The sequence below is a fragment of the Selaginella moellendorffii genome, unplaced genomic scaffold (genome assembly GCF_000143415.4).
Source record: "Selaginella moellendorffii unplaced genomic scaffold, v1.0 SELMOscaffold_45, whole genome shotgun sequence".
Lineage (NCBI taxonomy): Eukaryota > Viridiplantae > Streptophyta > Lycopodiopsida > Selaginellales > Selaginellaceae > Selaginella > Selaginella moellendorffii.
Window position 1 is genome coordinate 424,966 of NW_003314306.1, and position 14,460 is coordinate 439,425.

At 50.6% G+C, this 14,460-nt stretch overlaps 4 protein-coding genes across 5 annotated transcripts; 3 read left to right on the plus strand and 1 right to left on the minus strand.

Moving 5' to 3' along the window:
• Positions 1-663: 663 nt before the first annotated feature.
• Positions 664-2,664, plus strand: LOC9648245 (omega-6 fatty acid desaturase, chloroplastic). Its single transcript, XM_002980501.2, has 8 exons — positions 664-835; positions 892-969; positions 1,046-1,156; positions 1,217-1,267; positions 1,320-1,615; positions 1,678-1,861; positions 1,926-2,164; positions 2,231-2,664. The coding sequence occupies exons 1-8, from the start codon at positions 791-793 to the stop codon at positions 2,484-2,486; spliced, it is 1,260 nt and encodes a 419-aa protein (XP_002980547.1). The 5' UTR covers positions 664-790; the 3' UTR covers positions 2,487-2,664.
• A 2,623-nt stretch (positions 2,665-5,287) lies between these two features.
• On the plus strand, positions 5,288-9,755 carry LOC9648246. 2 transcript variants are annotated; one of them, XM_024685670.1, is made up of 2 exons: positions 5,288-6,055; positions 6,148-9,755. In XM_024685670.1, the coding sequence occupies exon 2, from the start codon at positions 6,483-6,485 to the stop codon at positions 9,423-9,425; it is 2,943 nt and encodes a 980-aa protein (XP_024541438.1). In that variant the 5' UTR covers positions 5,288-6,055; positions 6,148-6,482; the 3' UTR covers positions 9,426-9,755. The 2 variants fall into 2 exon arrangements, with proteins under 2 accessions (XP_024541438.1, XP_024541439.1); XM_024685671.1 differs by having other exon boundaries at positions 5,288-5,684; positions 5,948-9,755.
• A 153-nt stretch (positions 9,756-9,908) lies between these two features.
• On the minus strand, positions 9,909-11,501 carry LOC9648247 (molybdenum cofactor sulfurase). The gene has a single exon (XM_002980639.2). The coding sequence runs from the start codon at positions 11,499-11,501 to the stop codon at positions 9,909-9,911; it is 1,593 nt and encodes a 530-aa protein (XP_002980685.2).
• Positions 11,502-11,946: 445 nt separating this feature from the next.
• Positions 11,947-14,040, plus strand: LOC9656306. Its single transcript, XM_002980503.2, has 2 exons — positions 11,947-12,727; positions 13,210-14,040. The coding sequence occupies exons 1-2, from the start codon at positions 12,560-12,562 to the stop codon at positions 13,753-13,755; spliced, it is 714 nt and encodes a 237-aa protein (XP_002980549.2). The 5' UTR covers positions 11,947-12,559; the 3' UTR covers positions 13,756-14,040.
• The last annotated feature ends 420 nt before the right edge of the window (positions 14,041-14,460 follow it).

Consider the following 14,460-nt stretch of genomic DNA (forward strand, 5'->3'; position numbering starts at 1 on the left):
AAAATATCAGCTAAAACATTTTCCATGTGGCAGCTAAAACTTTGCAATCTATTTATTATTAACTTAAATGAATACTATTAAATTAAACCAAGAATACTTTCTTATTTTAGTTGTTTACACATCTTGATATCATGGGCTACAAAATTTTTACAAATATTTTAAATTAAACTATTTTAAAAGTAAACTATCTAAAATAACATTATGGTGATTTAGTCCAAAATTGTAAATAAAAATTATGTCATCTTATAAACAGCTATCGATAATTCCATTAGCATTAAGATTATAGTAAAAAAGAAAAATTAGTATAATTAAATTATGGAAAATGTGACTTGGAAAACATATAATAACAGATTTAATAGACACCTCTACCTTGGGATCTTTTATATATTTAAAAAACAATCACAGGTGTTATACCTAAGGAGGAGCTAAAGCCCCTCCAAAAAATCACATCACAGGGGTGGCCCCGGCAAATATTTTGCAAAAAACAATCTCGGATTTGTTAGGTTTAAAATTCTGCATGGCCAATCTCGTGCCTGCCACGTGGCAGGCATTCAATGGGTGACACTCTGTGTTCAAGAGATTCCTATGCACGTGGAGCTTTAGTGACCGCCAACCGGCCGACGGTGGTGATGCACCGAAATCTGTCTATAGTCTTTGTAGGGAGAACCACGGCTCTCACTGCTAGGGCTCTGGGTATGTGCCAGAGATCCATCCTGTGTGTGGAGGCGGTGACCTCGCGCTACTAGGGCTTTGGCTCAATCAGATCTACGAGCGAGTGCCTGCATTGAGGATGGCGGCCATGCATCTTCAACTTCAGGCCTCGGCCCAAATTTCGGTGAGTTTTCCAGTTTTTTCTCATCTGCATGCAGCTGAATCGATCAATTTGCGCAGAGCTCAGACAGGATTTTGGCTAGCCCCTTCAAGAGCTCCGGCTTTTGTCGATTGCGAAGCCCGCGCAGTCAGATCTTGGTACTGACACGCACATTCTTTTGTGCTTTTCCTGGCTTTCCATGTTTGAATTGTTTTTGGCTTGTTTTTTCCCCAGGATGTGTCGGTGAATCCCAAGAAACGAGGAGTCGGCGTACGTGCTGTGGCTGTACCCATTCGGGAGGAAGTGCAGACCTCCATTCCTGGTTTTACTCAGCTGGGAGAACCGGTGACTGACAGAGCGATAGAAACAAAAATCTCACATTTGCCTTCGTTTTGTTGCTTGCAGGTTCCCGAAGGCCTCTCTTTGAACGATGTTGTGAAAACTTTGCCCAAAGAGGTACATCACTCGGTAAAAAATGCATTTTTTCTTACGAGTTTCCTGCTGTCAGGTGTTCGAGGTTGATGACTTCAAAGCTTTCAAGACGGTGGCGATCACCGTCTCTTCGGTCGCTGCTGGATACGCGGCCCTTGCGGTGGCACCATGGTACTTATACCCAATAGTCTACGCGTTTTTGGGAACCGCGGTCACCGGACTATTCGTCATCGGCCATGACTGTGGTCACAACTCTTTCTCCAAGAGCCAGCTCGTGAATGATGTCGTTGGAACCATTGTCATGACGCCTCTCATCTATCCATTCGAGCCATGGAGGATCAAACACAACACTCACCATGCTCACACTAACAAGTAAGTGGTTTCTGTGCTCGTGATTTCGGCCGACTCAAAACGCGTGTTTTTCTGCTTACCAGGTTGATTATGGATACTGCATGGCAACCATTCAGACCACATCAGTATGACAATGGTAGCCCTCTAGTGAGGGGGGTAATTAGAGCCACCATGGGTCCGTTATGGTGGATGGCTTCAGTAGGACACTGGATTTTCTGGCACTTCGACTTGAGCAAGTTCCGGCCTCAAGAGCAACCCAAAGTCAAGGTAACTTTCTTTTGTTCCTTGTTTCCGCGAGCTTTAATCTAAAACTCCATCCTTGTTTTAAAAGGTGAGCTTGGCGGCAGTGGCAGCGTTTGCAGCACTGGTGCTTGCACCTTTGCTGGTAACTCAGGGTCCAGTTGGATTTGTCAAGTGGTGGCTTGTACCGTGGCTGGGCTTTCATTTCTGGATGAGCACTTTCACGATGGTTCATCACACCGCGCCACACATTCCTTTCAAGCCAAACCGGGAGTGGTATGCCGTGGAAGCGCAACTTAACGGCACCGTGCATTGCGACTACCCGGCCTGGTAACGCTTTCTTTCAATGCCGTCTCTCTTTCGCTCGCGAGCTCATCTCTTTTCGATTTCTTCTAGGATTGATCTCTTGTGCCATGACATCAGTGTCCACATCCCACACCACGTATCGACCAAAATTCCCAGCTACAATCTCCGCAAGGCATACGCCGCGATCCAGGAGAAATGGGACCGGCACTTGAACAAGGCCGAGTTTGGCTTCCCGCTGATGAACACGATCCTTGATCAGTGCAACTTATTCGATGCGAGGAGGTCCAAGTGGGTCAAGTTCGCGAAGAACCTCAGAGGAGACGCCGTTGCAGCAACCAGCGATTAAAACGGGAAACCATACAAGATCACAAAGTTTTCTTAGAAAAAGTAAGGCAATAGCAAAGCATTGCAACAGGAACTATAAAATAGCTCTATCGTATGCATCTGTAGGGTGAAAGTAGTATTAAGCTCGAGTTTGGAGCGTATATTATCAATCATTATCATACTATTATGATTGTCATTTCTATGGCCTTACAAGCTTCAAGTTTTGGGTGGTGGTAGCACAACTGGGTATATCCCACGAGGAAACTTTGGTTCTCGTTCCGACAGCCATGCCGGAAAAGCAATAATGATTTCCAACATATAATAATGTCACACCAAAATATCACTGGAAAGAAGAACTGTGGATGGAGTGTGACGAAGAACATCAAACCAAATCTCCAACGCGACAAATCTCGCCATCTTTGAATCGGTCTGGGGTTCGAGTTTGCACCCGGCTGCCACGAAAGGGTGGAAAAGACAAGACAAGACTGAGATTTTGGACGTGGGAGGTTTTTAAAGTTTCTGGGGGTGTGGTGGTCAGGATTATTAGACGTGTGTGTGTGGCGAAATCATTAATGTGTACGAACTTTCTCTCTTTTGTAACTTTCATAACGGTAGACTGATAGATACACAAGAAAGATGAAAAGAACGCAAACGCAAACGAGACCCAAGGAAGACGACGACGAGATGACATGGTCGGTCGGACAACACCTTTGATCTCTCGCATTTGTATAGTGGATCCAAAACTTTTGCCCATCCTCGGCCAAAAACAAATCACCACCACCACCTTGAGCGATGGTGGTCAGCAGAAAAACCACAAGGCTTTGTTTAAGAGCTTTCATGTAATGTCCCAGAATCTCGCTTGGAGTCGAGGTCCAGGTGAGCTGCATTGAGAGAGAGAGAGAGAGAGATTTCAATGCCCAAGGCTCAAGCGCTTTTGGCAGTGGAGGAGTTTTTTATAAAGTGGCAAAGGCAAACCACGCATTTTGCTGGTGGCCAAGAACGTACTCCAATGTAGGCGGCATGTAGCCACTTGGACATGTAACATATGCCCAGCTTGGGTGTGTGTAATTGCCCTGTAAACATCAACAAAAGGTGGCATGCCCACTCTGGGTATATGGATCAACACACACACATGCCCCTGTGGCAAAGGTGTACCACAACAGCTATACCAATGAGAAAATCACCAGGACTCACACAAACACACACACATACAGGTATTTGTTATTGGCCTGGCACAATTGCAGAGTCCCTGCAAGGCATAATTTGGCTGCTAGTGTGTGACAGTGTGTAGCAAAAGGTGAGCCTGGCAGCAGGCAGCACAGGAGAAGGGAGGGGATTGAGCATACAACTCAAAGTGTGAACACAAAACACACAATTAGAGAGAAATCCACTCAAGAACCCAATTCCTTGACACCGCTCTTTGCATGTGTTTGAATTGGATCAGCTTAAGTTGAAGTTTCAGTTGAATTGTTCAGTACCAGACACCCGCCAGCCAGGCCAGGCCAGGCAGCCAGCAGCAGGACAGGAGGCAGCAGCCACATTCAAAATCCAGGCCCAAACTTGATTACACACACCAAATCTTTAGATTTGTACATGAGAGAGAGAGGGTGGGGGGAAGGGTTGATATCATTTTCTATGCACTCAAGATAGATAGAGACACAGAAGGAGGTCAGTTCATCCTGAGCAGCAACATCTTTTTCATTTTTTCATTTTTCTCTCTTTTTCCTTTCTTATTTCTCTTTTCCCCTTCACAGATTAAAGGGTTTCTGAAACGAGAACCTCCTCAAGTAAGCATTTCACTTTCCACTTGCCATCTTTCACAATCCTGGCCATGAAGCAACAAATCAGAGACAAAAACCAATCTGGCACAACTGTTATTGAAACTGATGGGACAATGGACTGATTGATACAGTAATCTCAGCTAAGCTGGGCTGTAATCCCTGCTTCCGTGGTGGAAGACACGCTGATCCGGTCCTCCTTGCCGTAGAAACAGTACAAATTTCTCTATTCATTGTAACCTCGTTTGCTTGAGGAGCAAGGATTCATCATTCTTGCTCTCATATTTAACGTCCCGGGTGTTCTCAAAAAGATAATACTTGACCGAGAAAGCTTCATGGTCAGTGTCTCACTCACTCATGCTTGCTTGACACCTTCCCATGTTGATTAAACCCCACTTAAAACTGTTTTAGTATTAAGAAAACAAAGCAAACCACGATGGTGGCTAGTGTTGTCCCCACACCAGAAGCAGCGAAGCAGCTCAAAGGCCAATGCGCAAAGAAAAAAAAAAAGAAAGCAAAAGCACCGAAGACAGACCAAAAGAAAAAGAAGACAAAAAAAAACTGTTTAATAATCTCTACTACATGGTTTTCAATTGAAAAGCGACTATAAGGCCCGCTTTTTCAAATAAAAACCCAGCGTGCTCAAATCCGGTGATGGATCACAAACTGCTCAAGAAAACCTCAAACCCACCAAATGCAAAGTTTAATCACCTGTCACAGATCACCCGGATCATCTACATTCCCCGCAAAAGACAAGCCCTAAACAAAGGAATAAGTAAAGGTGGCAGACTATAGACTAAAGGTATAGAATACGGTATCTCGTACCTTGCAAGGAATGCATAGAAGAAGGGAGCAAACATCGTTGGATTTGAGGAAGCATGAGCAGCACAACAAGAAGAAAACAAAAGGCTCGATCTTGTTTCTTGTTATCTGGGCATTTCTTTTCTCGCCACCAAAGGAGATGTTTTGTTGTTGCTGGGCATTTGCGAGCAAAAGCGCGTGTGTGTGTGTGTGTGAAAACGACGCCATAGCGCTAGGGTGGCAGAACAAAGAAGACTCCTCGTTGCTAAACAACAATGCCTTAGCTTAAACATTGTTAACTTTGGTGCTAATACGAGGACGAGGGCATCTGGAGGGATCCAAACATCCCAAAAAGAGGCATCTTTTTCGTGTTCCTTTTCTTTCTTCTTCATCGCTTTCTTCTTCTTCTCCTCCTTCTCTCCCTTGTTGCTACGCGGTGAGGGATTTTGCGCTTTGGCCGCATTTGCGCGCAAAGAGAAGCGACCACGCGATCGATCAATCCATCTTTTTGCCTTTTTGTTCTTCCTTTTTTTTTTGTGTGTGTTCTTGAGGGGGCGATTTGGACGTCGTGCTTACTGCTACTGGGCTGCTACTGCTGCTGCTGGGGTGCTGATGGAACTGCTTTGTTAAATCCATCCCCGGTTTGTACTCTTGTTTTGGCGTGATTCCGAGCGAGACGATCGAAAACCCCTCGTTTGTGTGCTTGCATTGCGTAGATATTTGCTTGCAATAGTGTCGAAGCTTTGGTGTGTCCCTGTTCCTGGGATGGGATGCCTCGTTTTCTAGAACTTGGAAATCTTTGAGTAGTTGTGCTTCTCTTGCCCCATTTTTCTTTTCCTTTCTTCTTCCTCCTTCGCTAAACAATCAAATCGCGCCGGTAGTGACGACCACTGTTGATCTGCAGGCCTTTGGTTTGCTGGAGAAGCAACGCCAGCGGCGGCGCAAGTGGATCGCCGCACAAGTAATCAATCAAATCGCTCGCAACGAGTGAAGAAGAACAAACTCACACACGGTAAATTATAAAAACCTCTGCTTTTCCCTCTCCTTTTTGGCTTTCTTCTTCATCTGGGTCGCTAGAAAAATGCCTCCTTGTTTGATCCACAGCTCCACCTCGACCACACCACTCCAAGCAAAAAGGGATCTTGCGCGCTGGATTTCTAGATGCGGGCCGGGAAGAAGAAGAAGCTTGGACTGCTGCTAGTGGAGCAAATCCTCCTGGCGTGGCTGGATCCTTGGGCGAGATGATGACGAAGAACAGCGAGATGGAACAGCCCAAGTGACAGCGATCGATCAAATCAATCCCCATCTCTCTTGGGTCTTCTCCCGGGAGCTCTAGATATGGCCGGCGTACCAGGGGAGAAGAGCGATAGGTAGACCAAAGCGCTGTAGAAGCAGGGAGGAGGTATAGGCCCCTAGTAGCTCTGCCGGACAGAGGAAAGATGCTTGGAAGTGCCCATCGGGTGGGAGAGCTCGATCACCACCATCTCCATCACTACTACCAGCAGCTCGGAGCTCTCAACAATCACTACCTGCGCGGCGGCGGCCACCAGGAGCTCCACCTCCATCGCAAGCTCGAAGATCACCACCACCAGCACCACCACTTCAATCTTCTCGGCGGAGCTCCATTCTCCGCAGCAAGCGGGAGCCTGTATGGTGGTGGCGCTGCCGTGGAGCCAACCTCCGTGCTGGATCTGTGGAGCCCGAGCCCGAGCTCCAAAGGTGGCGGCTGCTGCTCTGGACTATCCTCCTCGGGGGGTCTCAACGATCACGCCGCCGCCAGGCTCGCCGCCACCACCGCCGCCGCCGCTGGGCACCACGGATCGCCCTCTTCCTTCGATGATAACCGGAGCAACACGAGCGAGAAGAGCGTGGAGGCGGCGCGGAGGTTTCTGGACCAGGAGGAGGAGGAGCAGCGGCGGAAGAACAGCAAGAGCGCCAAGAACACCGCCGTGAGTAGCAGGCTCGTGGTAGCGGCGGCGGCGGGGGGATGGAAGAGCGGCGAAGAGGAGGAGGAAGCGGCGGCGAGGAGGTCGAGAGACAAGAGCTTGGACGAATGGCTGGCGGATCTCCAGCAGCAGAAGCTCCACATCCCGCCGGCGGCGGAGGAGGAGCTGGAGCTCACGAGCAACAACAGGGGAGTGTTCTTCCAGTCGCCGCCAGCGTGCTCGTCGTCCAACACCGGGAGCCACAGGCCGGGAGAGATCGAGGTGGAAATCTTCCCTCCGCCACCACCGCCACCGCCACCGATCGATCAAGTCCACGCCCAGCAGCAGTATGGAATGGAGGAACTCGAGAGGATGCTCCTCTCGCCTTCCTCCGGGGGAATGGGAGGAGCCGCCGCTGCCGCGAATCAGCACCACCAGCAGCTCGCGAAGTGGCTCCTGGGCGATGCCGCGCAACAGGATCATCACTTCTTCCCAGCGATCCCGGCAAAGGAGGAGGAGCCGTTGTTCTTCCCGCAAGCATCGGCCCCCAATCCATCGCTCGCATTTCCCGCGTCCCGGCATTTGCCGCTGGCGATCCAGCCGCAGCCATCGCTCCTCTCCCCTCCGCGGCCGAGGATCATCCAGCAGCACCAAGACGTCGGCCTGGAGCAGCTCTTCCACCCCGTGGATCCGCCCCATTTCGCAGCAAATCCCGGGCCGGGGCACGAGCTCCGATCGATCGATCGGTCGCCTAGCAGGAATTTCCAGGCGCAGCAGCAGCAGGGGCTGGAATCCCCGGGATGGGAGCTAGATCGCAAGAGGAAGGAGCACTACCCCGAAATTCCCGATCTTTCTTCCAAGAACCGGGCACCCTACAGCTCCTCGGCATTCGCAGTGCCGCTGGCAGTGGAATCTCGCTCGATCTCGCCATGGCAGCAGCAGCAGCGGCAAGAATTCCAAGAACACCACCGGGATCTCCCGCCAAACCCTAAGCTCCAGTGCGTGCGCGGCGGCGGGGACGATCGCCATCGCCATGGCCGCGGCGGCAGCGGCAGCGGCAGCGGCAACGGCAGGGATCCCAGCGCCATCGCATTTGGATCGGGATTTGGCAGCGGCGCCCCTGTGGCGGCGAGCTCCAATCCAGGCGGAGGAGGCGCAGGGGCAGGGATTCCAAGCGTACTATCGGTGCCGGATGAGGGGCTGGGGCTCATGGATCAGCTCCTCCATCTCGCACAGGCCATCGACGTTGGGAGCAATCACGTTGCTCAGTCGATATTGGCGCGGCTCAATCAGCATTTGTTCTGTCACCAGGGCAAACGCATCCAGCGTTTGGCCTTCTACTTCAAGGAGGCCCTCGCAGCGCGGATGATCGATCATCATCCCGCCACCACCACCACCACGACCACCACCTCCGCCACCACCACCACCGCCACTCCGGCGGAGATTTTCGCCAAGGTCAGGGCCTACACCAGCTTCTGCGAGATCTCCCCGCTCCTCCGCTTCGCCTATCTATCCGCCAACCAGGCGATCCTCGAGGCGATCCAGGGCGAGGCCAGCGTCCACATTGTGGATTTCGACCCCGGGTTTGGCAGCCAGTGGGCGGCGCTACTGGAGGATGTCGCAAGAACGCCGGCGGCGCTGCCACAGCCCCGGTTGCGGCTGACGCTAGTGGGGCCGGACCCGGCGCGGCTGGGGTTCGTGGTGGAGAGCCTCCGGGAGTTCGCGGGGGAGCTCCAGTTGCGGCATACGCCTCAGTTTGGGCTGGTCCAGTGCGCCTCAGCCGGGGAGATGACGGCGCCGCTGCTGGGGCTGACTGACGGGGAGCCGGTGGTGGTCAACTTTATGTTCAGCCTCCACCGGTCGCTTGGGGCGCGGGGCGGTACGGACGCGGCCGTCAGCGCCGTCATGACGGCGTCGCCCCGGCTGGTCACCATCGCGGAGGAGGAGGTGGACGACAATGACGGCAAATTCCAGCGGAGGTTCGTGGAGACGCTGCAGTACTACGCGTTTGTGCTGGACTCGCTGGGGCCCGAGGACGGCGCGGGGGTGCTCACCGTGGAGAAGGATATTCTGTCGCCCGGGATCGCTAACGCCGTCAGCCTGGAGGGCGCTCGGCGTACCGAGAGGCACGAGAGGCTGGCGCAGTGGAGGGCCCGGTTGGGGCGCGGGGGCCTGGAACCGGTCCCCATGGGCGAGGCGGCGAGAATGCAGGCCGAGTGCTTGATCAAGGGCCACTCCCACGGGAAGAACTTTGAGGTTTGCCGGGACGAGGGAGGGCTGCTCTTGGGGTGGCAGGGAAAGCCTTTGGTCGCGGTTTCGTCGTGGACTCCCGCGAGTTCTTCCTCGGCGGTGGAAGGATCGAACAACATCAACAACAGCTTGATCAACAATTCGATCATCATCAGTTCCAGCGTTTCGAATTCCAACATCGCCAACAACAACAACAACAAGTGCTGATTGGTATCAAACATCATCACCACCAAAGTTTCCAGGTTCAAAGTTTTCTTCGAAGTTCCTTCCAACTTTTTTGGTGGCTCAGCTGTCTCTTTTTTTCGTTCTTTTCGTTTTCCTTGTTTTCCTTGTTTTCCTTGTTTTGTTGTTTTGCTTTTGACACTGCAGCACAGCAGCAGCAGCTCTCTGTTTTTGCTGTTTCCTGCTGTGGAAGCTCCAGCAAAAAAAAAAAAGCGCAAAAAGAGTTTCTTCTTTTCCAGCAATACATTTTATGTGTAGAGTAGTTTATCCGTGCTACGGTCTCTTTCTAAGAAACTAACGAAAGAAACTTGGCAGTATTTTGTAGATATACTCTTGGAAAAAGTCTGAAAGTCTTCCAAGAAAGGAGAAAAGGAAAATACGATCCATTTTCTTCAAACCTTTTTTTTATAAAAAAATTCCCTTTGGAAACGAAGAGAAAAATTCCATTTACCAGACTTCTTACCCGAGCTATAGAAAAACTGTCTCCTGGTCGAGTCCCTGGTACTGGAGTAGCTCCCTCGAGCAAAACCCCGGATCCAAAAACTGTGCTACAAACTCCCAAAGCTGAAACACGTCCCTGAAAGTTGTGACAAGTCCCAGCGTCGCACAGAGAACGCTCTGGACGCTTGAGGACGAGGCCTCCAGCTTTCTCACGCAAAAGTAGGAGTTTTCCTCCATCGCTGCTGGCCGAGCTTGGATCGCTCCAGTCCCCAGAGAGATGTTGGACCTATTTGCGAGCCTCTGGACGAGCTCCGGATCCAAGAACTCGCCGGAGTGGTCCGAGAGGCTGAAGGCTAGAGCCGGGCCGGAGTCCTCGGGGCTGTGGATGGTAACGAGTCCTGGACGGCCCGGCGATGGATGCCGGAGTAGCAGCAGCGAAGCTCTCAGCCAGCCGAGTAGCGAGTCCTGTCTCATGCTTGCGAGCTTGGCCAGCTTCTCGGCGTGATGGAGGCCATGGAAGCTGGAAGCTCTCGACGTAGAGTAGTAGTATCTCGTTGCTTGGAACTCGGATGATCTCGTCAACTTTACCGACGCACTGACGGATTCTTTGAGCGGCTTTGGCTTGGCAACTTCCAGCCTCCGCTGTGGATTCATTCCATTGTCTTTTCTAGAGCTCAAGCTCGCTGCTGCGTCGTAGCTCTCGGATTTCTGCTTAAAGCTCTCTGGAACTTGGAGAAAACTGCTATGAGCTTTCACAACTTTCACCATCCCGGCAGCACGGCCTCCAGAGCAATCGCCCAGCATGAATTTTTTCACGACGAGGCATCCAAAGCCCGTTGGATCCATCCCAAACACTTTGTAGAAGGAGCCAACGAGAAAATCTGGAGATAATCCTGCTAAGTCCATGGACGAGCTCGCAGCTCCAATCCCAGAGACGTCGAGAAGAACGCACCAGCCATTATCCCGAGCTTCCTTGATCCACTCTACCGAGTTCTTGGTTCCTGTCACCCTGGAAACTATCGGATACGCGAAGAGCCCCTTGAATTCCCGCTTGTGCTTCTTAAGTTTCCTTTGCAGGCTCCTTCGATCGATACCAAAACCGGTGCTGGAAAGAGTGGCATGCACAACCTTGGCACCGGTAGCGCGAGCGCTCTCTTCGATCCTGCTCAAGCCTTCGTTCTTAAAGTCATAGCCGAGGAGAATCCGGTCAAAGTGGAAAGAATCGACCAAGAGCCGCAGCGCCGAGCAAGAATCCGCCGCGAAGACGATGGAGTAGTCCCGCTCGTCCAGCCCGAGGTGAGCTAAGATCCTGGCTCGCATCGTCCCTTCGATCGAGCGGGAGTCCTCGTAGAGCGCGTGAGAGACGAGGCTTGTCGGCGCATAAGCCAGCGCGAAGTTTTGGTGCTCGCGCGAGGAAAAGATCCCAGTCCCGCCATAGTCGAAGCAAGCATGGCGATCTTCGTCCAGGTGCGGATACTCCGTCCTCCTGACGCTGTCGATAGCGCAGGTTGCTTGGTACTCCGGATAGAGCTCGAGGAATGCGGCCTGGGCCGAGTGGAGATCGGGCAAATCCTCCCATACCAAGCCCATTGATGGATCTCGTCGCTCTCTCTGTAGCATCTAACGGGATTTTCTAGAAGAATACCTCATCGCACTGCTCGATCGAGTCGTGGCGCATTGATCACAATGCCAGGCCAGCGCGACGACTCCATCCAATGCGTGTGGCTCGACGCAGCAAACGAAGACCTACAAACTTTCAAAGTCAACAATGAGGAATCAGCCCTAATTTTAAAATTTAGGGCATACCGGGAAGAGCCCTAAAACCAGAGGAAGGGCGAAAAGTCACTGCGGGAATCGACCGGATTCCCTTGCAGTCCGACTGGAGCTGAAATTCGATCGCTCGCAATCACACAAAGATGGCTAGAAACTTAATAAAAAGAAGGGGGCGCATATCTATAATCCCGAAGAAGATGCTTCCCCCACTTCCTAAATGCGCAAAGAAAACTTTATATAGCGGCCTTTGCTATAAAACTAGGGCTCTTGCGACTCCCCGGTGGTGTGTGTGTGTTCTCCATACAGTAGTTTGTAGTTTGTAGTGTGAGAGGGAGAGAGAGAGAGAGAGAGAAAAAAAGGGAGGGCTCATCAAATCTATGAGAGTATCATTTGTCTCTAGGAGTTTTCTCGATCGCTCACGCCACTGATACGCCACACACTTCTCCGCCCAAAGGAAGATTACTGCGACACACACACACACCCACCAGTGAGTTCTAGAGCGAGTGTGAGCGGTGTGGCTGGAAAGAGGAGGCCGCAAGCGTGGCGCACACATGAAACGATCGATCATCACGCATTTGTTGTGATAACTGATTGATTCCTTCGCTTTCGCCTCCAATTCGCCGTAACCCCCCCTCTCTCTCTCTCTCATTTGTTTTGCTCTTGGCTCTTTCGGTACAATTGCAAACCGCCACCAAGCTGGTGTTTTCTTCTTCGTCGTCGTCGTCCTCTTCTTCCTTCGCTCGTTTCCCATCTCTTGATCTTCCAGCGATCTCTTTCGCTTTACGATCTTTCCAGATCTCACCATCTAGTGTTTTTGTTGTAGTTCTTCTTTTGCTCTAGTTGCTAGCATCCAAATTGAGTGATCGTGCGCGAGCCATCGCTCGCAGCGAGAGTCGGCCAAGACCATGGTTTGGAGCAGATCGATGCTGGACGCGGTTCTTGTACCCGTCGCGATCCTCATCATCGTCGCCTATCACATTTTTCTCCTGTACAAGATCAGAAAGGACCCGCTCCAGACCGTGATCGGCATCAACAACATCGCCAAACGCGCCTGGGTGCGCAGTATCATGAAGGTACACACTCCCACTCCTCAGCATTCGCTCCTCTTTGCAAATTTGAAATGCTTCTCTCTCTGCAATGTCGAAATGGGTCCGGCAATTCGGGCGAATTCCCGAGATTGGATCACAGCCCACGTCCGATCTCTGTACTGGGTCCTGGAATCCAGTGTTACCAACCAGAAATGTGGCATCGCTCCAGTTGTGGGTGGCAATCCCACAAGGCACATCAAGAACATAGCCTTCGCCTTTGCTGCGCAGCAGTTTTTTTCTTGTCTTTGCCCATTAAGTGCGTAACGGATTGGATCGCAATTGTGGGAGAGAATTTGGGCCTGTGTTTGGTAAAGATGCGCCACCTTTTTCCGCTTTTTTGCTTGCGTGCATGGGTTCTTTAATGCAGAAAAATGGAAGCTAGAATCAAACCTTTCCCTCTCTCACGCACACACACGAAATGCGCTGGATCGATTAGTCACTACTAACCGAGATGCTTTGCCTGGCAGGACATGGACAAGAAGAATATCCTTGCCGTCCAGACGCTGCGAAACTCCATCATGGCCTCGACGCTCATGGCGTCCACCGCGATCCTCCTCACCTCGGGCGTCGCCGCCTTCCTTAGCAGCAACTATTCCGTCAAGCGCCCGCTCGAGAGCGCCGTCTATGGCGCCAGGGACGATTTCTCCGTCGCCGTGAAGTTCCTCTCGCTGCTCGCATGCTTCCTCTTCTCCTTCCTTTGCTACATGCAATCCATCCGCTTCGTCAACAACGTGAACTACCTCATCAACGTCCCACCCTCGTACGGGTCCCCGCTGATCACGCCGGAGTTCGTGGGCGATGTTCTCGTACGGGGTTTTGCGTTCTACAGCATCGGGACGAGGGCGTTTTACGTGGCGTTCCCGCTGCTGCTGTGGATCTATGGCCCGATCCCGGTGCTGCTCTGCTCGATCGCGCTCGTCCCAGTGCTCTACCATCTGGATGTTAGTGGGGATGTGGTGGGAGCTGTTCGTGATGTGGACGAGAAGCCTGTGAATCAACAGTTCATGGTGTGATTGAATGATATCTGTGGCAATGGTTTTAGGCCAAGTGGGGAATTGGATCTGGATCTTCTGGATGGATCGAGGGATACGGTTTTTGATGCTTATGTTTGTTCCTGTCCAACTGAGAGGGGAGAACACAGTAAAATTAATTATGACCAGGGAATGAAATAGGACTGGGAACATTATCTACGTCATGTTCGCTACTGTCAAGACACTTTGATATGATATCGATTCTAGACACCATATATTGGCACACTTTCTAGTGTTTGGAATATGGGACTTGGAATTTGTTGAGCACTTGGTCCTCAGGCACTTTTAAATAACAAGAGTTAATCATTATTAACAAATGCATTACTTTAAACTATCCAATTTAATGCTAAAAAATAGAATAAAATATCTTAATACTTTTATTCATATTATACTCTGGTATTTTTTTATTTTCTCAGAATATTCAAATATATTCTTCTCGTAAACGTCCTTAATCATGTTTAAATTTTTAGTGCAAAGTAAATCAAATTGCTAAGTATCAATTCGGCTCCTCAAAAGAGATGGCGAGGTGCAACAATTATTCAATTTGATAGGTGTTATTTTCTTATATTAAACTACTATAAAATTAAAGTGGTATAATAAAATGATAAAAAAAAGTAACTAAAATAACTCCAACACCACCTCATGAAGGTGTAAGTAATATAATACAAATATATTCGAGCATTTTTG

Coding starts and splice junctions, on each gene's coding strand:
- LOC9648246 (XM_024685670.1), top strand. CDS start 6,483: ATGCTTGGAAGTGCCCATCGGGTGGGAGAGCTCGATCACCACCATCTC.
- LOC9648247 (XM_002980639.2), bottom strand. CDS start 11,501: ATGCTACAGAGAGAGCGACGAGATCCATCAATGGGCTTGGTATGGGAG.
- LOC9656306 (XM_002980503.2), top strand. CDS start 12,560: ATGGTTTGGAGCAGATCGATGCTGGACGCGGTTCTTGTACCCGTCGCG. Junction 12,728..13,209: donor GGGTGCGCAGTATCATGAAG/GTACACACTCCC, acceptor TTTGCCTGGCAG/GACATGGACAAGAAGAATAT.
- LOC9648245 (XM_002980501.2), top strand. CDS start 791: ATGGCGGCCATGCATCTTCAACTTCAGGCCTCGGCCCAAATTTCG. Junction 836..891: donor AGGCCTCGGCCCAAATTTCG/GTGAGTTTTCCA, acceptor CAATTTGCGCAG/AGCTCAGACAGGATTTTGGC. Junction 1,862..1,925: donor AAGAGCAACCCAAAGTCAAG/GTAACTTTCTTT, acceptor TTGTTTTAAAAG/GTGAGCTTGGCGGCAGTGGC.